General features: G+C 43.3%; 1 protein-coding gene across 6 annotated transcripts in view; it reads right to left on the bottom strand.

The window, feature by feature from the left end:
• Positions 1-25,691, bottom strand: part of SFMBT2 (Scm like with four mbt domains 2) — a 222,993-nt gene that overhangs the window by 31,814 nt on the left and 165,488 nt on the right. For all 6 annotated transcript variants that reach the window (XM_059912123.1, XM_059912115.1, XM_059912134.1 and 3 more), the window contains 5 exons: positions 23,510-23,636; positions 13,385-13,498; positions 10,158-10,200; positions 8,288-8,358; positions 5,755-5,894 (listed from right to left, as the gene is read on the bottom strand). In XM_059912123.1, coding sequence (XP_059768106.1) covers positions 5,755-5,894; positions 8,288-8,358; positions 10,158-10,200; positions 13,385-13,498; positions 23,510-23,636 — 495 coding nt within the window. The remainder of the gene's footprint in view (positions 1-5,754; positions 5,895-8,287; positions 8,359-10,157; positions 10,201-13,384; positions 13,499-23,509; positions 23,637-25,691) is intronic.

Genomic DNA, 25,691 nt, shown 5'->3' with positions numbered 1-25,691 from the left:
CCCAGCAGTCCCCACGCCACTGACTTCTGCACTTTCTGAGGCTAAAGAGCTATGAAGACCATAGAAGCAGATTGAGGGAGAGAAAAATCTTACTCAATAAAGGTGAACATGCCTGGCTCCTTTGTGCCCTGGTGGCAACCCAATTAGTCACCCCAAACTCTGGCATCATCAGACCAGTACTCAGGGCTCTTAGTCATTTCTGCAGTCACTGTTTGCAAAGTTCAACTAATCACAACCTACTCTCTTAAAAACCCAGGAAGGCTCAATGGGTCGTGTCTAAACCTTTGCATCCCTGGACCAGATGGTGATGAAGAGTACCAAAGTGACTCTTTTAGGTACATTAGACATAGATCGATAGATAACAATTAACGGATAGAAAGATGAAAGATGATGGATAGATGAATGGATGAATATGATATACAGAGATAAATGATAGAAAGACAGATATAGACAGATGATGGATGGATGGGTAGGTGGGTAGGTGGGGGGAGTGAGGGGAGGGTAGTGTAGGGTGGATGCGGGCACATGCGTGTCTCTGTATTTTACGAATCAGGAACAACTTTCCCCCCTTGGTGGAGGAGAAGCTGTGTCTAGCCTCACTTATTTTATCTTATTCATCTAGCCCATCGTATTCAGACTGGCCCCTCAGTGTCAGGGTGAGTCAGAGGTCCCAAGCCTGGCGATCTCCACTAAGTGGGGCAGACTGTTGTGCTAGAGGGAAAGAAGCAACCAGGGAGGCTCGTGGATCCAGAAAGTTTCCTGAGTGTCCAGGACTCATGTTGCTTTCTCCTAAGTTCCACATCAGAAAGAAAAGGCAATAAAAATCCAGTGCCATATTTCTTGCTTTTCCACAGAAAAGGCACAACCTGTCGATTTTCCCTCTATAAATGTTCATTTCTTAAACGGCTGAAACCTCGCTGCCCAAAGGCAGCAAGTGAAACACAGGCCACCCCTGCTGCTGAGGAGCAATTCCGTTACCACCCGTAGCTTCACGCATCGGAAGGTGATGTGGAAAATGGGAAAAAGGACCCCTATTCGACTCCCCACAGAAAATGATACATTTCTCTTTTTTGCTAAAAACAGAGGTTTCACACCGCAAATAATTTAAACCAAATAATGTTTAAGAAAAACCCTGGGCTCCCCCCAAATCTCTGTAAGGCACGTGGGATTTGATCCTGGCAGGCTGCCTTCAAACCCATGGCCTTTAGAGTTGCTATGAAAACAGAGACTCTCATTCTTCCTGAGCGGGTGTTTTCAGAGCCATTTCTGCCAGTAGGACCCGGTCGGTCGGTGTTCTCCCATCTCATTGTGTGTCTGCATTAGTAGCTGAACTTTCCATCGCAGGACACATGGACAGGAGTGAATACATCAGATGCCCCCCACCACCTCTTCCTCCTGCGCTCACTAGCTCTCTCTCTCTCTCACACCGACACAGGCACACAACGCCTGCCCTACTGCACTGTAGACAAAGTCAATACCACAGACCTGGCCACTCACAAGCTTGCATAGAAAGCATGAAGCAGAAGTTCTTTGAATGCCTCTGCGAATGGCCGACAAGACTCTATCCCACGATGCTGATGATCTCAGAGGTGTGGGAGGCTTGGGATGCAAAACCTCCCAAGTTCCCCAAGGGCCCCCAGGGACCTGCAGTTTATTTGACTTGGGGAGACCCTGGCGTTACTGGGGCAGGCGTGCATGGGAAAGTACTGGGGATAGAAAAGGACAGTCCTGGTTGGCGACGACCATCCTGATCTTGCGAGTTTCATTTATGACAAACACCATCACTTCCTGTCTGTCGTCACAGGGCCCACTCTCCCTGCGACTGCACCCGGGGGTCCCACAAAACGCCCCGGGGACCTGAGGGGCTGTGGATGGGCTCAACCTGCCCCCTCCCCTCCAGGCTACTCTCTGGGAGCCCCTTGTTCGAGGTGACTGGACCTGACTGGGCTCCTGCCCTTAGAGGTTGCCTGCCCCCCTCCACCGCCCTCCTTCTGCAATCGAGGTCCCTATGCCCTCAGCCCCACTCAAGCTCAGGATGCTCACTGCCCAGAAAGTGAACACGCGTTCCTCCTCCCGTTTGCCAGAAACTTCCTCCCCTCTGGTCCACCGCCCTCTCAGAGCTCAGGACCCCTCTCCAAAGGCCGGCTCCACACCCATGCCCACAGACCTTATGGACTTCTCGAAGAACCAGACAGAGGGAAAACAGCCATCACTCTACATTTTCCAAAGACAGAAAAACGTTTTACTACTAACAACCCTGATGGTCTGAAAAAGCGAACGTGCTCTGTCTTTGCTCCAATGCCCTCATTCTCTGTAAGGGAAATGCAATTTGAAACCATGCCCAGGTCCTGGGCTGAAGCAGGAGTATTAGCATAAACATTGGCTTGGTGGGACTTAAATTTTTCTTGCACTCACGGAACCGAAGTGCTCGCTTTTTTTCTTTGTTTCTTTCCTGCCTCATGCATTTTCTGAACATCAGCAAAAAACGAGTTCCTGTCATCAGAAAACTGCTCTGGCCTAGCTTTTAAACTTGATGGCTGGCACCTATCAGAGGACTGATGAGGGCTAACTGCTGTTGAATTCTAAAAAAATTATGTAAGAAAGTAAACTAGCCAAGCCCCAAAGAAAGACTGACCCTCAGGCCACCGTGTTTGTTAACAGGGCCCGCAGGTGGCCAAGGACCTCTCTGGAACCACCGGGACGTGGGTGTGAAACGGTCTTGCGGGGACTTTACACAAGCGCATCCGTTCACCAGGTTTCTGTGAGCTTCCCTGTCCCATCCTGAGCACCGGCAACAAAACCAGGCACAAATTCAGGCAGGTGACATGGCCATGGCAAGGTTGCCCTCAAGGGCTGAAAGCACTGGGGAAACTCAAGAGAGCCCATTAGGTCTAGGCGCTGTATTTTATACAGTGACAGATATCCCTACATGTAATCTGGGCTTGGTTTCTTCCTAGACCGAATCTACCATCTGCGGGATCTGTGGTCTGTGCCGACTTAAACGCACAGGAAGTGCTCACTTGTCTAGGGGTAGTGTTCCAGCAGCCTCCACCCTCCGAGGCATCGGCCCTGGCAGTAAGAAGGGCCCCTGGGCATCGAGCTTGCTGAGCTGACTCTTGGGAAGGTCTCACGGGGTCTTCCTTAACCTTCCCCACCTGGAAATAACCTCTGCTGAAGCTGAACACCCTCACGGTTCTATTAAAGGGCTCTATGGCGAGTAGGAGCGCAATAAATAAAGTTTAGTCGATTGACAGAAGTTGACTTAAATTTGTTAGCTGATTTCCCAGCCTGAGGGAGTAAAGGTGGCAAACCTAAAAGGAACTGGGGACGTTAGAGGCTGACCCAGTGAGCAGCATGGTGAGAAAATGGGACCAAGAAGAGAGAAAGCTCAGGAGCGGATGCAGAACTCAGTGTGTGTTCACTCGCGTGTGTTCACTGGGTATCTGCTACGTGCTCGACGTTGTATTGTAACAGCATGATACGAAGGACAGATGTTAATAATGGTGGGTCCTGAGTCATTTAGAAATTAATTATATTTACCATCCTTGAAGCAAACTTTGGATTAACCGTTAATAATTTTGGATTGTTGGATATTTTGATTTCTGTACTTATCGGTTCCCAGAAAGAATATGAGTGATCCAGAGTTCAATGCACTAAGTGAGCAAATTCCCTTTCTCAGTGTGCGTGTTAGGGATATGTAAATAGAGTTGCTGATATCTTCCCCTTTCATCCTATAGCAACAAAAGAGGTGTCAACAGATAAAGGGCTCTACCTTGGTAATTCAGTCTTATATCTGGGCTGGAAGGCGAGTTTAAAAGAAGTGACCCTTATTTATGTGGGGTTTTCGGTTCTTTACAAAGGATGATGTCTCTGGGCTCACCCTGCAGGGGAGGGCTCCTCGTCTCCCGCCTACCCTGTAAACAGTCAGATGGAAAGAATAGATACTATGGGCCAAGCCGGGGCCCTGCACCATGTCTCGGCTGCTGGCTGGGGCTCAATCCCCAGCAGCCCCGATGGCCTCCAAGAGGGGCGGCCCCACCCCCTCCTCGGCCACCATCTCCCTTTAACTTCTCATCAATGGGATCCACTCGCCACTCAGGCTGGACGCCAGCCTTGCACTGTGTGATTTCAGAACGTAAAGCATGAAGGTGACAGATCTCAAGAAAAGCAAGTCTAAATAAGGACACAGGCAAAGCGCCCAGGACGGGGTCCTGGCCCACAGCAGACTCTGGATTTGAATTTCTGCACTTTCCATGCCTGTCCCTATGGTCCTCATATTTAAGGTGCTGCAAGCGTTCCTTCCTGTTTTCCTTCCCGTGATCCCACCAATGCTCCTGGCTTCCCAGATGCTTTTCCGTCCCCTGGAGCAGGCTGCCCCCTTCCCCCACCCCACAGGCCGTGCAGGAAGCCCCCGAGATCTCCAAGCCCCTGAGCCCACCCTCAGATACTGACTACCCTGAAGATGCTATTGGCTTGTCTGTCCCTCCCATGACTGAAAGCTCAGGACGGGCAGGAAGCACCTGCTATGCATCTTCTACGTCAAATTCGTCTGAGTAAATAACAACAGCAGTAGCCTGGTCCCTTTCTTACAGGGTTGCTTCTCAACTGTAACCCCAATTTTTTCTCTAAAACAGACTTTTTTCCAAAATATGAGAAAGTCTTTAACTGCTAATACTGTTGATGGCCTGAAAAGGTAAACGCATTCTGGCTTTGCTGCAATGATCTCCTCCTCTTTGGGCGAAATGAAATGTGAAACCTCACAGGGGCTCTCGCAAGGCGGGAACTGCACGGGCGCGGTGTCACCTGGGCTCCAGTCACCCACAGCTTCAGCCCCATATCCCTCAGGACACCAGGGAAGCCATTCCCAGACAGCCCCTCTCCTCCATCCTGCCTCCCGCTGAGGCAGAAGGCCAGCCAGATTTCTCATTTTCTCTTTTCAAAACATAACATACTCTTTTATACCAGTGAATTTTACACCTCTACATAAGGACCAATGCCGTCCTCCAGCCGCACGTGACCACCCTGAACTCCACCGGCGCAGCCTCATCTGTGCTGTGCACTCAAGGCGCCGTCACTTTGCCTACTTCAGATCAAGTGCCACATCCAGAGATCCGTCACAGCCCCCCCTGCGCCCAGGCCACACGCTCTGGTCTCCACCGAGCCTTCACCCGACCGTACGTCTCACTTAGAATTATGTCATCTCCCAAATGGGCAGAGGGCAGGGGGTGTTTATTTCTTGACCTGGTACTTGATGCCGTGCCTGGCTCCCAGAAGTTGCCGAACACACATTTGTTCAATGGATAAATGGACGGATAAATGGATAACTGGATCGCTGTGCCCAAGGAATTAAAACACATGGTATAATTAACTCATCATGGTATAGTTTGATGTTTGGGGGGTGCTTTTTTGTCACAAAAAACAGGAATGTACCTACACAAAGGCTCAAAATAGGCCATCTCTTTAAACAGAAAAGCCATGATTCACAAAAGACTTTACTCAAATGTAGAGCAGCGTTTCCCTGACTCGGGGTGGAAGGCACATCCCTCCCACTAGACAGGGAGTGTTTCCGGGACAGGAACACCATTTCTATCTTTGTACCACCAGCCTCCAGCCCGCAGGACTGAGAGGAAAGAGGTGCTTGGTACATGTTGCCTGAATGGACTCAAATTCCTATGACCCCCTTCTTCAGGGATTGTGCCCATGTGGCCACCACCCCGTGAAAACCAGTCCCCTGTGGCTGTGGGTGTGCTTTACCTCTTTAAGGACCAGCACGCATTTGCCTGGTCCCACCGACTGAGGCAGCTCTGCGATCCTCCCCTTGTTGAGGTAGGGGCCCGAGAAACACCTGTGGTTGATGAAAAGCTGAGGACAGCAGTACTTCCCGTTGACGGTACCTGCAGGGAAGAGAAACACAGCTGATGCTTTCGGACCGGAGAAACCTGCTTAACCCACTGTGTTGGCAAAACTACCCAGAGGTGCACTCTGTCTTCATATCAGAATGTTTTACATCCACAGTAATATCTTAGGAATCCTGATTATTTTTTTCTACCATATAAATGAACCTTTCTGTTTATTATGCAGGATTCAAAACACACACACAAAACACAAAAAATAAGACAAAGGACAACTAAGGTATCCTCCAATGTAGCTTAAAGAGAAAAACACCAGTTACACAGCTAAGTTCCCCTGTGTAACCTACCCCAGGAAATCCTGCACCCAACCCCCCAGAAAGAACCCACTACCCTGAAGCTGGCATTTACCATTCCCACGAGGGTCTAGATACTTTACCACACAACATATTATGTGTATCCACAAGCAATTCAGGATACTTAGGTTATTTTTAAAATATTCCATAAAGGTTTTCTGCAACATTTTGTCAGTTCAACATGAGGTTTCTGAGATCCACCCAAACGGGTAAATGTATATCCAGAAAATTCATTCACTTTTCACTTTGTGTAGTATTCCACTGTGTGAATATAACACAACTGAATTTTCTATTCTCTTACTGATGGACATTTCGTTGTTTCTACTTTTTAAATATTACCTATGGTGCTTTAATGAACACAACTGTGAAAATCCACTCCTGCTTCCGGACAAGAGATTCTTCCAGGTCTACAACATGGGGTGGAACTGCTCAGCCACCGGGTCTGTGTATCCTGTTTTACTAGAAGCGGCCAAGCTATTCACCACAGGGACCCAAATTACACTCGAATAAGCACTGCCCAGTTCCTGTTTTTTTTTTTTCAACTGAAGTATAGTTGATTTACAATGTTGTGTTAGTTTCGGGTATACAACACAGTGATTCAGTCATACATATATATGTATGTATCTATATTCTTTCTCAGATTCCTTTCCCTTATATGTGATTACCAAATACTGAGTGGAGTTCCCTGTGCTATACAGTAGGTGCTTGTTGGTTATCTATTTTGTCTATAATCGTGTGTATCTGTTCATCTTTGCCCCACACCCACGCCAACCCTAGGTGTGGTCAAACTTTCTCATCTTGCCAGTCCATGGATGTGAAATGCGCCTCCCAGGGGCTTAACTCTGCATCTTCCTCATTAGCCTTTCTACTTATAAAGCAAAAGGGCAAGGTGCTGATCTAATTGTGTCTCAAGCTGCCGCGGGGAAAAAGCAGAACAACTAAATGGTGAGGTATTCCTGTCATCACTGGGATGCGCCCTGATGTCCTACACACACGGACTGCGGTCACACAGCCAGCTGACACTCACCCTCTCCTGCCACTGTTCCAAGTCAAGCTGCACTAACAGCATAAAACTTTCTTTCTCTATAAAAACTTGTTATTCATTTGGGATGGTGATTTGACAGTCTGGGAAGCTTTGTTCTCACAGGACTTCAACTGAGAACCAACAGGTAAGGAGGGAGACATGTTATTTTTCTGGGTATGAAACAGGAGTAAAATAACAATTACCAACTCTGAAAGATGACATGGTTCTTTTAAAACCATTCTGAAGTTTGAATTTTATACAACAGGCAAAAAAAAAAAAAAAAAAGTCCATAGCTGCATTTACAAGGAAATTTGGGGATAGAATTACTCTGCCCAGACCTTTAGGAAAAAACCACCTTAGTAAGTCTACTCACAAAACCGCTCTCTTTACTACAAAGAAAACTTTGCCTAATAGGATTCTTCCACGGTTTATAGGTTTTAATCCTGGAATTCAGAACAGGCTTCGTTTTGGCTGGAAAATAGAATTCTTAATCAAATATATTACTTAATGTACAAACATGTCTATAATCAGATTTGTGGTCAAAGGGTAATTCACGTCTGTGTTTTTAAAGGTTATTGTAAGATGCAGGACTTTATATATTAAAACACATATACTGTTCCCAACCAGCTATTCAAACAGAGGGTTTTAGGGAACAATTCAGAAGCCCACAGGGACTTAAGGATTAACCACTAGTGTAAACATGCAAGTGCAACTGGCATACGATGTCCAAAAAGAAATGCCTAATAACGATATTTTCAACTCCTTCTTTTTCCACATGATTATTCGTGATACACAGTCCTAACTGGGCTCGTAATTTCCAAGTAACACATGGACCCTTTTCCTCAGACCAAGGGAAGTGTCTAGAGCTACTGACCAAGAAGCAGAAGAGGCACCAAGAATTTAGCTTAGAAATGAGTAGGTATCTGTAAATAAGCAGCAAGAAAAAAAGACAGTTGGCTCAAAGTTGAGTATTTTCATGTTGACCTAAAAATATATCCATGTCTCCAGTCACAGCGACATACTGGGAAGCGTCAGGGCGTCCTAAGTAGCTCGTTTACCTGTGGTGTCCAGGTGAGGGAATAAACAAAGGTCGTGAGGTATTTTCTCAACAGGCACTGTGGATGACGATCTGTGGATAAAGAAAAAACTCCCATGGGTTTCACGCTTTTGAAGAAACTGGTACCTTCCAAAGTCTTTTCATAACTTAAAGCAACTATTAGAGAAATCTAAGCTAAGAATGTGGTCAGATACAACGTGTGCATGTATACGAACAGGTAAGATCTTTGGGGGCAAGTCTTACAATAATTCCAAGAAGCCTATGGGTCTCCAGCCCCTGGAGGGGTCATCACTGATCACTGAGGTTCCTCTAGGTCACTCCTGGGCTTGTCGCTTGTGACAGAATTATAATAATGTCCTTAATTATATTTAGGACATGCAGAAAGTCAGCTTGCATTGACTTTAAGTCAGACTTCTCCTCATCAATGACCTTCTGCTGACTTTTGATTTCTGGCGTCCATGCTTGTGTGGGTCATGGCCGCACTGAAAACAAAATCTCCAAAGAAAATCTAAGAAGTGATGATTCTTAAAATGTGAAGTAGGTTTATGAGTCTAAGACAGAAGTCTGTGCTGTTGTTCAGTAAAAAGTTGCCGAACAAATATAAAAACTGTCGCCTTAGGGGAAAAGAGGCAACTTGGCTTTCCCGGGGATGTACAGGCTGGGTGCGTAGAAACCGCGTAGCTGGAAAACTAAACTCCAAGTACACGGAAACGCGAGATCTTAGTGGGGTCATCTATGGTGCTGGTTCCCAAAGTGGGGTCCCCCAGCTGTCAGATCAGCATCACCTGGGAACCTGTTACACCTGGAGATGCTCAGGCCCCACCACAGACACCCTGAGTCAGAAATTCTGCAGAAGGGGCCCAGCAACCTGTGTTTTAACGAGCTGTCTAGTGACAGACGCGAGTAAAGGGTGAAAATCACTGATCCACAGACTGCAAATTGAGGAGTCATGAATTCAAATTTGGCCTCCGTGACGTGACTGTTAGCTTAGTTTTTCCTCTCTATTTCAATGTTATCCAGATAAAACTGGAGTGAGATGATTAACCTGAAACACTGTTAGAAATGTAAAAAGAATACCCAGAAAACTGTTATTTGCATCAAATAGCAATGCAGTTATTATTCAATTTCATTTTATTTAAGTTTCAATTCAGGTACATGAAAAAAAAAGCTGTTTTCAATTCCCTTTCCAACAGTCTACTAAGAAAACATAATGACTTGGTAAGGGATGTGTATGGTAGTATATTCCAGACATTTTCCAATATATAAGAACGTTACCAACAGTGACTATTTTCCAAAAATATACAGCCGGCCTGTCCACAGGCTGTCAAACACCCTCCTTCCTCATAAAATCACAATAGAAATGTGGAGTAATCTACATTTATTCAGCATCGGAGGGCCCACACATTTTCACATAGAATCTAATTTAATCTTCCTAAAACACCTGAGAAATGGGTATTTTACAGAGGAGGGCATTGAGATGGGGAGAAATAAAGCAACCTGCTCCAGCTCACTGGGCTGGGAGCGGGCAGAGCCGAGGCCTGGACGGGCAGCTCTGCGGGGCCCCTGGGGGCATTAAGAACCATGGGCACAGAGTGCCTTTACCAGCAATGCAGGACACTGGGCATCCTTCAGGTCGGCTGAGCTGGGAGGAAAGTGAGAAGTTACGATCTGGAGAAGAAACTGCTTTAGAAGCAAGACCTGTGTCCTGCACATAATAGATGCACAATAAGTAACAGGAGCTATGTGTTACTGTCCCCTCTACTACTGTGCTAGGTGTTGACTAGCTCTCTAACGAAAACAGCCCTGTTTCCCATCCTCTTGAAAGACACTTTAGAGTTTACCACGGAGTTTTTGTGAAAAAACAAACTTACTGTTTTTCTGGTTGCACAACGGCGATCTTTCTCTTCTTTTGTGCTGTAAAACAGGCGAAAAGGGAAAAAAAGAAAAGCAGCTTTGATAGCTAGCTAGGAAGAAGCATTTTTTAAAATGGTTCAGTAGGTATAGAACTGTCTGTTTTAAAGTAACAATTTAAAAACTGAAAAGTTATTTCATTCAGGCCACAATTTTATCTTAATTTCTTCTAGCATAAAATAGACTTTGACTTTTCAGAAATGAAATCTAAATAGAATTTAGTACATTTAACTTTATCACTACACTGGCTACTTTATTCTAAAATGTGCTTCTAATAAAAAGAAAAAGAGCACACATATCAGACCTCCCAGGAACACAGCTGGTAAGATGGATTGGTGTAAGCACGATTACCCAGATGACTTTTTTCCCCACAGAAAATGTGATAAGTCAAAAAATTTTACCATAGCAGCATGCTCCCAAATTAGGATTAGAGGCATGTTTATAAACTACAACTTTTTATCATTAAAAGGAGGATTGGTGCCTAGCAAACATATACGTCTGTCAAATAGTGACCTAAACCAGCCAGTAATAAACTTGGGGTTAAGAACATTTCCAGTTTACATTTGTAACTGGTTAGAGTCACCTTCACAAAGACAGACCAGAACTTCTGGCATATATAAATTTGGGCACAGATAAGCCTGCATCTTCCAACATTAGCAAAAATTAATTCTAACAGAACTTCTAAAGCTGTCAGAGTTTGGCAGATTCATTTAGACTTTGCCTCTTCAAAGCAAAATGTACATGTGAGAAACAAGACGAAAACAAAAATAAATAAGAGAAATAGTGACTCAAATTTCATCTATTCTTGATTTTATTTAGTATCTAATCCCAGTACAGGCAGACCTCAGAGATATTGTGGGTTCAGTTCCGGACCACCCCAATAGAGTGAATATCGCAATAAAAGAGTCACAGGAATTTTTTTGTTTCCCAGTGAATATAAAAGTTATGTTTACACTATACTGTAGTCTACTAAGTGTGTAATAACATTGTCTAAAAAAACAATGTACAGGGCTTCCCTGGTGGCGCAGTGGTTGAGAGTCTGCCTGCCAATGCAGGGGACACGGGTTCGAGCCCTGGTCTGGGAGGATCCCACGTGCCACGGAGCAACTGGGCCCGTGAGCCACAATTGCTGAGCCTGCGCGTCTGGAGCCTGTGCTCCGCAACAAGAGAGGTCGCGATGGTGAGAGGCCCACGCACCGCGATGAGGAGTGGTCCCCACTTGCCGCAACTGGAGAAAGCCCTCGCACAGAAACGAAGACTCAACACAGTCATAAATAAATAAATAAATAAATAAATAAAAGAACGTGAATTTCTTTAAAAACAAAACAAAACAAAACAATGTACATACCTTAATTAAAAAATACTTTATTGCTAAAAAATGCTAGCTATCGTCTGAGGTTCAGTGAGTCGTAGTAGTAACATCAAAGGTCACTGATCACAGATCACCGCAACAAATACAATGATAAAGAAAAAGTTAGAAATATTGCAAGAATTACCAAAATGCGACACAGAGACACGAAGTGAACAAATGCTGTCGGAAAAGGGGCGTCATAGCCTTGCTTGATGCAGGGTTGCCTCAAACCTTCAATTTGTAAAAAACGCAGTGTCTGTGACAAGAGGTCTGCCTGTAATTACTACGAAAAAGTATGAACTCCGTGATCTCTAAAGTGAAAAATGAGGGTAGACTAACTTGCCTAACTCAGTCTTTGCTAATTAGGGTGAGATGCCTGAATCGTGTGATGTTTTCATGAGAAGCCACACACAACAGACCGGGAAGCGAAGTGCGAAACAGAGAGGAAACATCATTATGTTCAGCTTAACCCCGTGGGACTTCTTCCAGAAAAACTCAAAACTCAGAATGCTCGTTGCCTCCCAAATCCACGTGAAGGAAGGAGGAAGAGGATCAGGGCACAGATTTCTGTCTGAGGCACAGGGGGTAGGGCCCAAACCCGGAGAACCCAGGGAGAACCTGCCCAGTGGCTGTGGAGGCTGAGAGCCAAGGAACCGCGTCATTTTAAGTGAGAATAAAAGAAAAAGAAAAAGAATGCCCTTGAGACTGAAATAATTATTCTAAGCTCAGATTTTTAGAAATATTTTAAAGTGAGGGACAGTGACGTCACTGTTATTGGATCAGATCCAGCGTGCAGTATGGGGTACAGAAGGATTCCTTAAAATCCACCTCTGTCTATAACCTGGGCCCCCTGCTTTCATTCACATGGATAATGCCCCATCCAACTCGTAATGAATATGCAGTAGGTCTCTTAAGTGTCCTTCAAAATCTGCTGACATCAGGGAACAGGAAGCCGACTATGGGATGGAACTCTCTTTATGGCAAAGTTCTGAGCATCTACGTAAGCGACCTTATGGTAGGATGCCACAAAGAAGTCAGCCAGCATATAAATTAATAAAGAAAACATTAGAAATATACTATATTTCACAAAAATTAAAGCCCCTTACCTTAAGGACTCACATTTTAAAATAATACTTCTGTTACCCATTAGGGGGGAGTAATAAATGCCGAGATTGATTAGGTTTCAAGATTTTTAAATGGTTACCATTCCAGGAAAATGACCTACAATAATATATGTTAAAACACACACTTATATGTATTTAAGTGGTATGTGTGTGTGTGTGTGTGTATGTGATGCTGTGTGGTTTAATTACTAATATTGTTTTAATTTGGCACTTTTGTGATCAGAAGATGCGATATAATGCACTTTTCAAAGTCCTGTTGAAACCTCACTGGTTTAGTTAGTGCTCAGAGTAGTTAAGTGTTTATATCTATGTCAGTAAATTATTGGGACCAATTATGATTATTTTGGGGTAAACCTCATGAGGAAAAGTAGTTCTTTCTCAGATATGATCATACAAACGTATAGTATTTAGCTGAAATTTTTTCTAATCAAGATCATGAATTGTACACAAAACGGGGAGTGAAGATTCCAGATCCTCTCTCTGTGCCTCATCATGTGACTTAGTTTGTCAACCAGGGAAATGCTTCCGCATATTCATCTCATGCAGACATTTAAAGGATAAATGAGACAAAAGTACTGGTGCTCTGTGTGAAATCAACAATCTTTTTTGATTTTTACAATTTGGCTCCACTAACTATCTTTACCAAACTGCCTGTTTATTCACCCAAGTCCCAGATGTTACCCAGTTGGGCTCCGAGCAGAGCGATACTTACAGACTGTCTTGTGTGGTGTGGTCAGAGGGTAGGAGTTGGCTTCACACCAGCCCACGGGGAAGATGTCCATGGATTCAACGTCAACAATGAACTCTGGAGCCGGACTCTGCAGGCCTGCAAGGAGTCAAGACAGCAGGTGCAAACAGGTTTTACCAACAAAGACACAGAAGAAGGAGGGAAAATACAGGGCACCCCTGCGATGGAAGAAGACATTCCTCTGAATGTTAAACACAAAGCCGACAGTGTCTTACAACAGATACAAATGCCTGAAATGTAAAGTAGCAGGAGTACAAGGCATTCACATGAAGTGGGGATCTGGAAAGGAGAGCTACTTCCCCCTGAAAATGGGAGGAAGAGGAAGGAATCTGGGGACAATTGGCATCTAAGCCAGAAAGGCTAGAAGGAACAAACGTCCTTCTTTCCTAAGAACAGCTTTGAAATTAAGGAAGGTGGTCCAGCTTGTGGGGTGGAAGCAACAAGACTTCTTCATCCAACACCAAGCAGAGGTCAATCTTCTTCCAATGAAAGTTAAATGCTCCAGTTAAAAGGAACTAGTAGGGCTCAGTAACACTAGTTATAAGTAGTGATCACCAAAGCACAATTTCCTAGGGAATGTGTTCGTTTATCCTGTGATGGAAGTCACTTATTTTGAACCCAGTTTGCAGTCTGCATACTTTTGCCATTTCACACAAAAATCACTTATACAGGAATGTCTCTTTAGTGGGGATCTGCCTACGTATCACCTCCTGTTTCATAATCATAATGGTGCCTGTGATAAATCAGCATCACAGCTGAGAGACTCTGAAAGAGAGAAAAGATCTGGATGTAATATGAGCAAAGGTTCCAAGAAACTCTGCTTACTGAGAGAGTAAATTTAGAACCCAGCAAACTAGTGAAAAGAAGGACTAGTTCTACACTGAATCAATAGTTCTTTAAAAACACACTTTGAGGGAAGACACTCTTGAACTAAGAATCAAAAGATAAGAAAGAGCTCTATTAATAGAATGACCCCCTGGCTCTGACCACTTAATCTTGCTGTGCTTTGGTTTCTTCACTGCCAATCAGGACGAAAATAACACTAGAAACTCCATCACACGTCATTTGATGAATTTGGAATAGCATCCCCCTCAAAACATAACTTCCTGAAGCTCAATACCAGCAAACACAAAATGTCCTAACCATTTTAGCTACGCTGGCTCCTAGAGTACGTTATTTGATAAAGGTAGGTACCCAGTTTAGCGCTAAAACGTTATTTTGGTGTAGACAAAGTGCCCTGAACACTCTGACAGTGGATACTTACACATACGTATTATCATCAACATTAGTCACGCTGAACTTTTGATTTGTTCTCAGAGAAAAGTCATTACTGTGATTATCAATCCTAACTTCCTTTTCACTGAATTCTCCTATAATTTGAAGGATATATAACCTACAAGAACGAAGGAGGTTTATAGGGATTATTTTCCAACACAGTTGACTGAAAGAAAGCATTTCTGCCTTGTATTACATGACTCAGACAATATTTAATCTATTTGCCAAAGAAATCATCAAATAAACAAGAAGACGTCCAAAACAGACAAAAGGTAAAGAAACTCTCCAAGTAGCTTCAAATGTGGGAGTGATTTTTCTTGTCGAGAAGGGTGCTGGACTCTGCAGAGGGGTCAATGAAGAGGGTCACCAGGCTGTTTCCCAATTCACAAGGCACATCCTCAGCTTCAGACTCACAAAAACACAAAGATAGAGCCTATTTCTTAGCTACTCAGCAATTTTGCTAACAGGTTGAATTCATCTACTAGATACATTTGTATTTCCAGATTTATGTTTAGGTACAAAAAAGATTTTCAAGGTCAAAGTAGTACTTCGAAAGGGAGCATAAAGTGAATTTTATAGCTTGTTCCTTCCTGAATTATTTCTATTTTCCAGTGTTCTGCTAGTTCATACTAATGCTTTAACATATACACTTCTATAGCAATGTATACATTCATATACTTCTAAGGCCGTCTTTACCATACTTCTAATATTCTTTGATCATGCTTTCCGTTCAATTCAACAAACACTTAGGAGCTACAAATGTGTCACCAACCTTGTTCTCCAGAAAGCTACAGTCCTGCCTTCCCTCCACCCCCAAATCTGGCCCATTAAGGCATCTATGAAATAATAACTGATGGAAAAATGGGGTATTTATCATCCAGGAAAGTATCTGTGAACCTGAAACTTTTCCAATCCTCTTCTGAATGATGAGTACTAATTTTTTATTTCCTTTTATCAATCTTATGAATCTAGAAGTATCTGGCTGGACTCAACAATAATTTTTTAAAACATAACCCATTATTTCCCAAGATTAGAGACTCAGTAGCTTACAAAATAAGTCACTAAAATGTTGCCAATGCTCCTTCTTGATTTTTCTAGGACGGCCAAAACTACCTATGTGAAGAGAGATACTCCGCTAAGGGCCTCTGCAATATTCTTTATCATTTTATAGAACAATGTCTGATGAACAACACAAGGCCATACTCAATCTCTGACTTTGTTTCAGCTGCATCAAGTCATGGATTCTACTTATTCATTCTTACCCAAAACCTTCATCTCAAAAACCATTGGGAAGTCTAAACCTCCATCTATGGGGCCATACTTGAATAAGTTACAGTACATTCCTATAATGGAATATCCATCCTGCTGCTATAAAAAAAGAATGAGAAACCTCTTTATATATTTATACATAAAGATGTATATTTGAGTAAAAGAAAAGCAGGGCACAGAACACTGTGTATATTTAGTATGCTACCATCTGCTTTAAAGGGGAAAATAACATACTTATATGTGCATGAGATAAATCTGGAAGAAATGAAAAATCCTAATTCAGTGGGTGTCTGCTGGGAAAGGGCTTGAGGGACAGGAGTGGGGGGAGACAATATGACCAAAGATACGTTATGTATTTTCAGCCCTTGTGAATGAATTACCTATCTTACAACTACAACCTCGCCATCGTCACAATGACAACCACACAACAAAGATATTCAGAGAAGAAAGGAGGTTCTCATACGGTATGGCCACAGAGGTTGGATTAAGGGAGGACAAGTTACCTTAAAAGGAAATTAAATGATGTCATTTTACTGCTACAGGAGAAAGACTTTCCATACTCACAGGGTCCATGTACCAGCATATAAAGTTGGAGGAATCACTTTGGAACCTTAAAATGGTTTTGCAATTTGCGATATCCTGAGACTCCGTCCTCAGACCAGCGCATCCCATCCACTTCCACAAAGTGCCTCTCGCCCTTCTGTCTGCAGAGACTGTATCACAGCTTAACCCAGCAGAGGATGCAGGGCGCTGTGATAGAATCGGTGGCCCCTTCTATTGGGAACATCAGGAAGAAAGAAGAGGATGGCTGTGATGATGCTGAAGTATCTTCCTAGGAACACAATCCAATCAAACTCCTCACAGTAGTAACTGCTTCATTCCCAGCAAATTATGGATGGGAATGAGCATGGGCGAGCACCAGTGGAGATGCCGGTGGGACCAGAGGCAGGAGGGCTGTGAGGGCAGGGGCTAGGAGCAACCACAGAGGAAGTACATGATGTTCACTGACTACACTAATAGAATCCAAATGACCCCTGCATCTCAGGTGAGAGCCAGCACAGGAAGAAAGGCGAGAGGGATTGAGGGACTCGTCCAGCGCCCTCATCAAGAGTTAAAGGCCACACCAAGTTGTGATGGGCTCGAGTGTGCGATGAAAAGGTAAAGCACTGGAAGAAAGAAAAGCAAGAACTGAGTGCTGGAAACCCCACCCGCCATCCAGCCTGGGCCCTCCATCTGCAGATGGGGGTCCCCAGAACAAGATCTCAGAGATCCCTTGTCAGCTCTGGAATAAATTCCTAAGGAATCAAGAGACGGCAAAACTGTGGCTGGCAAGATCGACATGCGATAGGAAACCATCTGAAGGAAAACAGAAACGGGACTAAATGTGTGAGTGGAGGGAGAGATCCATCCACAGAATGGCAAACTCTTACAGCACTTACTCTGGACCAGATACCTTTCTAAGTGTTTCATCCTCACGACCCTAAGAGATCGGATGGTTTTCATCCCCATTTTATAGATGAGTAAACTGAGGGTCAGGAAAAGATCAAGTGGCCAGTAAGAGGGGGATCTAGGGTTCGAACCTAAGCAATCTAGCTCCAGAGCCTAAGAAGGCATTCGAGGCGGGCTCGTGAGGAAAACGTGGTCAGTCAGAAGTCACACTCAGCACAACGGCAGCTTGAAAGCCCAAACTTTCCTTTGGTTCCTGCTGCAAAGCCCTCTGGAGAGAAGATTTCCACCCCTCCAGCCTCCCATCAAAAGCCTTCCCCCAAATTCCCATTCTGCTTAAGAAAGCCAGAGCCAGGGCTGTCGCTGACCACTCAGAACCTGTGTAACTGATTGGGAGTCTTCAAAGCCTGTTCAAAGACAGCACCCACTCCTGGGCCACGTTCCTTAACTGTGCAAGAACACAGGTCCTGCTCCCACATATACCCCTATCTGCTAAAGCAGCTTCTCCCCAAAATGTCTCCTGCAGCCCATACCTCTTTTTAAAGATTTAAAAACCACCCACACTGGCTTGAAATATAATTACTTTCACATTTGCACTTTCCCTTGTTTCATTCTTGTAGGTCTCTGCAAAGTGCTATTAACCACCTGACTTTATCACAAATTACAGAAAAGGCTTAAAGAGCAGTTTTCTGCACCTGGTCTCCTAGACAGAAGAGGTTGCGTCACCTGAGTTTCTTTGCCCATTTGATCTCCTAGAGGCCTTTACAAACTCTCCGTGCAAAAGAATCATCCGGGGAGGGTGACATGAAAATGCAGATTCCCAGACCCTGCTCCCAGGGCTCGGAAGTCATGGGTCTAGAGCAGCCCCAGGAATCTGCACTTTCATAGGACTCCCGTGTGTTATGATGCAGAAGGTAGTTTACTGGAACTGAACCAAGTGCACATGGAAAAAAAACTGACCAAGGAGTTTTTGAATTTTAGCTTACAACTATAGAACATCTCACTGTCTCAAAACTCGGTTAGCCAAACAGCAGTTCTTAAGGGGCTGCTCGTATCTTAAATCGCTTTCTCGTTAAGGGACACCGATTTTATTTACTCCTCGTATCTATTCAGCAAGCCTTTAGCAAGCAGAGCACACGTGAACTCTCATACAAACATTGTGCTGTGTGATAACAGGCAAAGACAGGAGCGCAGATGTTTACAGACACGAGGGGTCCACTCTGCTGGTGCACAGGCTCCAGGCGGGGAGGCGGACATGGAAGGGTGCTGCCTTCTTTCTGCTCATCAACCTCCTCCACTTTCTAGGATGCGCCCAGCACAACTCGAGCACTTTATAGATAGGACTTCACCCATAACCATCGTATAAGGCAGAATCCGTTACCCTACATTTTATGGAACTGCACAAACAAAAAAGAGAGTCTAAACTCACAAAGTGCTCAAGATCACACATCTAGGAAGCAGATGTGCATGTCGGGAGGGGGTGGCTGAATGCTGAGTTATACAATTTGAGTCTTTGCTCCGTGAGAAATACAGACTCGTTGAATATTTAGAAGAAGGCAGGGGCTGTATTATACAGAGCTAAGGCTTACTGCTCTATGAGAATGGGAGAGAAAGCAGTTGAGAGACTTCTGACATCCCAAGAGGAAGGGATGGAGACTTGGAACCAGAGTGTGGCAGGGAGAGGACAGAGATGGGGGGGGGGGGGCGGGCCTGGAGTCACTACTGGTCATGGGGGCAGTGGGAGAGCAAGCAGACAAGAGGATGACTTTTTGGTGTCTAACTTGGGTAGAATCATGGTGCCTCTGGGTGAGATGGGAAAGTCGAGAAGAGCAAACACAGGGGTTACAACAGTGGCCTTCGGTTGGGAAACGCAGACGTCCCCAGGGAGACGCTCTGCAGGTAGCTGGAAACAGGAGTTCTGAACGTGTTTGCTGTGAGCGATGGGCATCTGGACACGTCAGCACAGAACTACTGCTTGAGTCACAGAGGAAGAGGAGGTTGAATGGGAACCGGGGAAATAAAGGATGCTGAAGAGTTCTGACCTTCCCATATGAGGGAAGGAAATACCAGATGACCAATGAGTACATGGGAAAGACAAGGGCAAAAAGAGAGGGTTATGGGAAAGTGCACACATCAAAAGTGAAAGGTCTACACCCTTATGCCAGCACTCCTAATAAGAGAGTTGGAAGCTGGCTTAGGACGCTGTAGTATCAGGTGAAGGAGGCGAGGACATGGTCCCTGCAAGCTGCTTGCTGCCTTCCAACCTTGAAAGGTGAATGAAACTGAAAGCAAGCAGAGGAAACCAGCAGAGTACAAACTGCCAAAAGATCCACCTCCCCATAGCCAAGAAGCTGGGAACAAATCAGATACATCAGAAATGCCACTGGACAGCTGCAGAGTGTATGCGTTTCTGAAGAGGGAAAAGGAGAGATCACATCCGTCCTTGAATTGTCGCTGGTGTTTAAACACCTATGCTGAAATTCTACTTAAAGAGCCCACGCATGGCTCGCGATGGTCGTCTCCTGCGGAAATCAGGGACCACGTCCCTGCACATTCGGTCCTTGTCAATGGGGATGTGAAGTTCACGGTGAAAGGATACGGTTCCTCAAAAAGCTACCATCCAAAGTGATACACAGCTCAGACCCACAGATTGAAATTTATACACTGTGTTTTGCTAGTACTGACTGTGGAAAAATTTTATTTTCTCTATATTTTGTTTCGGAGGGCAGCAAAAAGTAAAGATCATGAGATGCTAGTAATAACCTAAGTTGATGGTTTGAGTCAAGCTCCCTGAACTTACATTTTGGTACTTCTCCACAGACCTGACGACCTCTGGGTCATCTTCATTTTTCTGTTCTCTGTATGTTTGTTTTTAACAAACCGGAAGGGAAAGCCCCAGGAAACAAATGATGGGAGGGCCATCATTCCTTCCCCACATTCAACGTGCAGAAACGCCATCCCAGAACCCCCTCCTGTTTTCATTTTTAACAGGCCTCCCAATGTCAAAACCAAGATTTGCTGCTCATGTTCTAAGCTCTCTATAAAAATTCCTGTAGTGGCAACAATAAAAGAGCTAAACAACCCAGTGGAAATGAAGCCTGCAGCTTGTGATACTTTTTACGACATAAAAGGAATTTTCTGCCTCAGCTAAAAGGCTGAAATACCTAATATTGGGGAATAAAGGGAATACGTATCACATCTCTTTGAAACGGGAGGAAAACGGTATTAATAATAACAGAGACAAGAGAAACCAAGGAAGGCAACGCAAAGATGTCAACCCTCTTCGTGAATTAATGCACTTTGAGAGTGAACAGAACACCCGCACCCTATTTGTCCCGTAAGAAAATGATCTCCAATGAATGTAACGTGACTTGGATTGTGAGATGCAGATGTACTAGGGTGTGAGCCAGTGTGTGGGGCTACGATACGAGAGGTATTGAAACTGAATGTAATTCATAGAATATGAATAAATGCTCCTAACTGTAGAGATGATAACCTAGAGCAGATAATTAACATAAGAGAAAACATCACAACGTCCTTTCCAAAACACAAAACTCCATCATCAGAAACGGCCCTGGCTCGCTGTCAGTGGTTTTTGAGAACTTGACGTTCTTTCCAAATATGCACCCAAAATAATATTACACTAATCTCGCGTTTTTGATTTATCGCTTCCTCTTCAACATCAGCTCCTTTAGAGGCACTTAAAGAAATATCTGACTTTAAAAGAAGTCAAATACTAAATTAAAATGATCATTTTAATTACTAAACGTAGCCAATTAGCCATGTGTTGAAAATATTTCAAATCAATTTATTACATAAAAATAACTAACCAATTGGTATGAAGTACATTATAAATTAAGTGTCATATAAATGGTCTATAATAAGAATCACCATCATCATAAAAATAATTTAATTGCCCCAAAGTGACTGGAGTGAATCTCTAACATTTTGTCCCCAGGACTGAGGAAAGAAAACACTAAATACATAAAACTTGGAGATAATGAGAAGTAAGTGCCATTAAGCTTGCTGTCACTTTAAAAGGTCAATGTCCAGGAAGGGCCAAAAATCAAAACAAAACTCCCCCAAAAACCCCAAATTCAAGAAAGATCAGCAGACTGAATGAATTTTAACTTTAACTGATGAGGCAAATGCATAATGTTGACCAATAGCATCAGGTAAACAATATTCAACAGATTGGTTTTTTTTGAATTTTTTAATATGTAAGGTCTGGGAAAATGGACAATCAATTTTCTAACCTGCTTCCTAATGCTAACTAATTTTCATTACTCCCAATGAAAGCACTCCGGAGAATAAGAAAAAGAGCTGACATGAGCTGATTTACATTTATTTCTCTGCTATAAAACCAGAAGTTTATAACCAAAGAAAAAGCAAGGCTGTCAAAAATGTTACATATACCCTAGACATTGCTCATTATTCTTTTTAAGAATTGGGAAGTTGTAGGGTATGTTGAATTAAGCAACAAAGATGTCAAGAGCAATGAAACTGAACCCCAGGCACATGTTAATGGCTTAGCTACTTTCTCCAGCCATAAAAATCAGGACACTCTTACTGTCTCTCTGTTAGGTAATTAACAGCTATAAAGCACTTTGGAAGTACAAACTGCTAAATAAATTATGACTGCCAAAGAATTTTAACCGTCATGTGCTAAATAAGAGTGATGAAACATGGGTCTTGAACTTTACCACTTTTGTTTTCAAATTAATCATGCAAACAAGACTCTAATCTCTCATAATATTAGGCTTAGCACAGTATTAGGTAGCAAGTTCAATTTAGGGATTCAAAATCACCGAAGGGATCTTGTTTTTCCAAGAGCAGTTGATTCAACTTTATATGCAGTAATGAAAGTAAGTTCATGTCCTACTCCAGTAGCTACAGAAATATCACCATGACACTTGTGTCTACATTTTGGCTAATTCCAACTCGAGGCCATTCTACTCGAAAATCTACTAAGCTACCAACTTTTTGAGGATTTCCTTTTATTTCAGATTGATTTTGAAATCCTAAACCATAGTTATGTTATAAACTATTTTCTGGGAATTAACAACACACTGGACTTTCAGCTAGAATCACTGTTCTCTGCCCCTCCCAGTCTCTTGGACTATAATATTTATTAGACGGTAGGCCTATCAAAGAACCTTCAGTGCTTTTTTAGACTTGTTTACTGACGAAAGAGGATAAAGATACTGGCACCAATTCTATGACCTTCCAAACTTTCTATTCCAATGGTGGTTGACCATGTCATAAAATTTAAAATCTGGACTAGGAAAGCTAACATCACTTCATTAGTCATCTACAGCATCTTATTCTTTTTCCATATTCATTCGAAATAACTACCAAGTGCTGTGAAACTGAAAAACAATCAAACAACTAACAAACAAACAAAAGACCCAAAGAATTTTAAATCACAGAAAGATGACACAACCTTAGAGAGCAAATTCATTTTAATTCTTCCTCATTGAAAAGATAACATCTGAAAAAGACAGTCTCCTATCTAAGCCCACAACCTGATCAAGGTTCTGCTTACAAAGCTCATGGTTCTGTGAATTATCTGGACGATTAGAAATAAAATGCAGCTCTGAAGAACAGTTTAAGCATCATTAAACAAACAAGCCTAAATTCTGCTTATTATATATTTGGGGAGAAAGTCATGTCCAGTTACTACTTTAAGGAAAAATTAAACATCTGCGAAAGAAACCAAAGTAAAGGGTATGATTCACAGTTAAATGCAAACATATAATTTTATCCTCTTAATAACCAAGACCTCAAATACCAAGTTTCAGTGACTCATATTAATTTAATTGTGACATTAGCTTTTATAATCAGAGATGTACAAAGACCACTGTGCTCCAAACATAATTATCGCACCAGAGTCTCATTTCATGAAATTATTAGTTAAGATGAGAGCCTCTGAACAAATTCATATCTGATTAGTTTCACTTATTTAAGAACGCTGAATAATTTAAGACAGTTGAAATAAAAGGAAAGCAAAAGGGGCACTTCTGAGCAGTGCTGAAGTCATCTGCACCCTGCCCTCTCCAGGTGGACCCTGAATTCAGAACGATTATGAATTGTGAGTACCTTCCAGGTGAAGCCACATCAACCTCCCCTTCACAGCAATGACAGAGGCCACGCAGAGTTCTCCCGGATTCCTGGGGTTCACAGCTTCAAGTTTCATGTTCTGTGTGAAGCCCCGGCTGAATGATGTCTGAAAGGGAAACAGAACTGACACTGAGCCAGCAGATACCACAGCCAGATAATGCGCAGCAAGAGAGTGGCCAGCTGGCACGGCAGAAATGTATACACGCGCACGCACACGCGCACATGCACGCACACAGATTTATTGATAAGACAGACAGGCGAGTGCACATGCTTAGTCTTTCCCCACCATCCATGAGGAAAGAACCACACATCCTTCGCTTGTTTCCCAGAAATGAGAAGTACGCTGGGCACACAGCAGGTGCCTAACAATATCTGCTGAATGAGCGCGAGGGTGAGTCCGTTCTGGCTTCCCAGTTCCATGTGCGTCCTTCCAACCTCGGAATCACTGTGGTACCAATCACTCCTCCCACGTCCCTGTGCTCCTCACTGACGTCCTCCCGGGCGTATCTGAGGGTGAAAGGAGACGGCGACCTCCACCTGGGATCATCTCCTTCGGCAGGATGTCTGTCCTCTAGCTTTTCTTTTGGTGCAAGGTCTGCTGGTGATGAATTCCCAGTTTTCTTTTATCTGAAATGGTCTCTATTTTCCCTTTGTTCTCTGTTTATTTTTATTTACTTTTAAAATTCATTTTTAAAAATTCGCATAGAGGGAAATTCACTTTTTGGTGTGCTGTTCTAGGAAAGCAGGGCTGTCAGATGAATGCACACAATCATGCAGCCATAACCACCATCAAGACACAGAGTGTACTGTCACCCCCAAAATGCCCTTGCACTGGCCCTTTGGTGATCAATCCCTCCCAGACCCCCAACTCCTGGAACACTGATCTGCTTTCTGTTCCTGTTAATTCCACTTTTTCTATAATACCATCTAAGCGGAATCTTACCCTACTTAGTGTTGTCAGTCTGGCTTTTTTCACTAAGCTAAGTGCATCTGAGAGTCAGTCAGGCTATCACACGGATGGGTACCTCATTCTACTTTACTGCTGAGTAGTTTCTACAGAGGCACCATGATTTATCTATCCATTTACCAGATGAAGGACAGCTGAGTTGTTTCCAGGTTTTGGTAATTGTGAATAAAGCCACTATGGACATTCAAAGCCAAGTTGTTGTGTGAGCATAAGTATATTAAGCTGCTCAGGCTGCCACAGCCAATACCATGGGCCGGGCAACTTAAACAACAGAAATGTATTGTCTCATGGTTCTGGAGGCTGCAAATCCAACATCAAGCTGTGAGCAGGGTTAATTTCTTCTGAGGCCTCGCTCCTTGGCTTGAAGACGGCCATCTTTTCCCTGTGTCTTTACATGGTCTTTCCTCCATGTATGTGGCCTATGTCCTAATCTCCTTTTCTTATAGGGACACCAGTCATATTCGAGAAAGGCCTACCCATGTGATCTCATTTTACCTTAATTACTTCTCTAAACACTCTAAGTACAGTCACATTTTGAGATACTGAGAATTAGGGCCATAACACATGAATTTTGGGGGGACAAAATTCAGCCTCTAACACTAAGTTCTCTAGAAACGGAAGGATTGCTGGACCATATGGTAAATGCACATTTCTAAGAAACTGACAAATTATTTTCCAATATGCCATTTTGCACTCCCACCAGCAGTGTACGGAGTTTCAGTTGCTAAACATCCTCACCAGCATGTGGTAGTACCAGTTTTTCAAGTTTTAGCCTTTCTAATAGGTAGGTCTAGTGGTATCCCATTGTGCTTTTAACTTTCATTTTCTCTGTAACCAATGAGGTTCAGCACTTTTTCACATGTCTGTCACTTGTACAATCTTCTTGGATGAAATGTCTTTTTATCTTCAATCCGGAAGTATATTTTCGCTGGATATAGAATTACAGTTTTCTTCTTTTAGCATTCTAAAGACATTAATTCACCATCTCTTAGTCTCCATTGTTTCTGATGATATGTTTATTGTTATTTAAATTGCTGTTCCTGTATAAGGAATGTATCATTTTTCTCTTGATGCTTTGAAGATTTTCCTCTTTATGTTTGGTTATCAGCAATTTGACTAGGTTGTGTTTCTTTGTACTTGTGTTGCTTATTCACTGAGCTTCCTGAACCCATTAATTTAGGTCTTTCAGCTACT

The sequence above is a fragment of the Balaenoptera ricei genome, chromosome 2 (genome assembly GCF_028023285.1).
Source record: "Balaenoptera ricei isolate mBalRic1 chromosome 2, mBalRic1.hap2, whole genome shotgun sequence".
NCBI classification, from domain to species: domain Eukaryota; kingdom Metazoa; phylum Chordata; class Mammalia; order Artiodactyla; family Balaenopteridae; genus Balaenoptera; species Balaenoptera ricei.
Note: the sequence above shows the minus strand (reverse complement) of the source record. Positions and strands in the feature narration are given on the sequence as shown.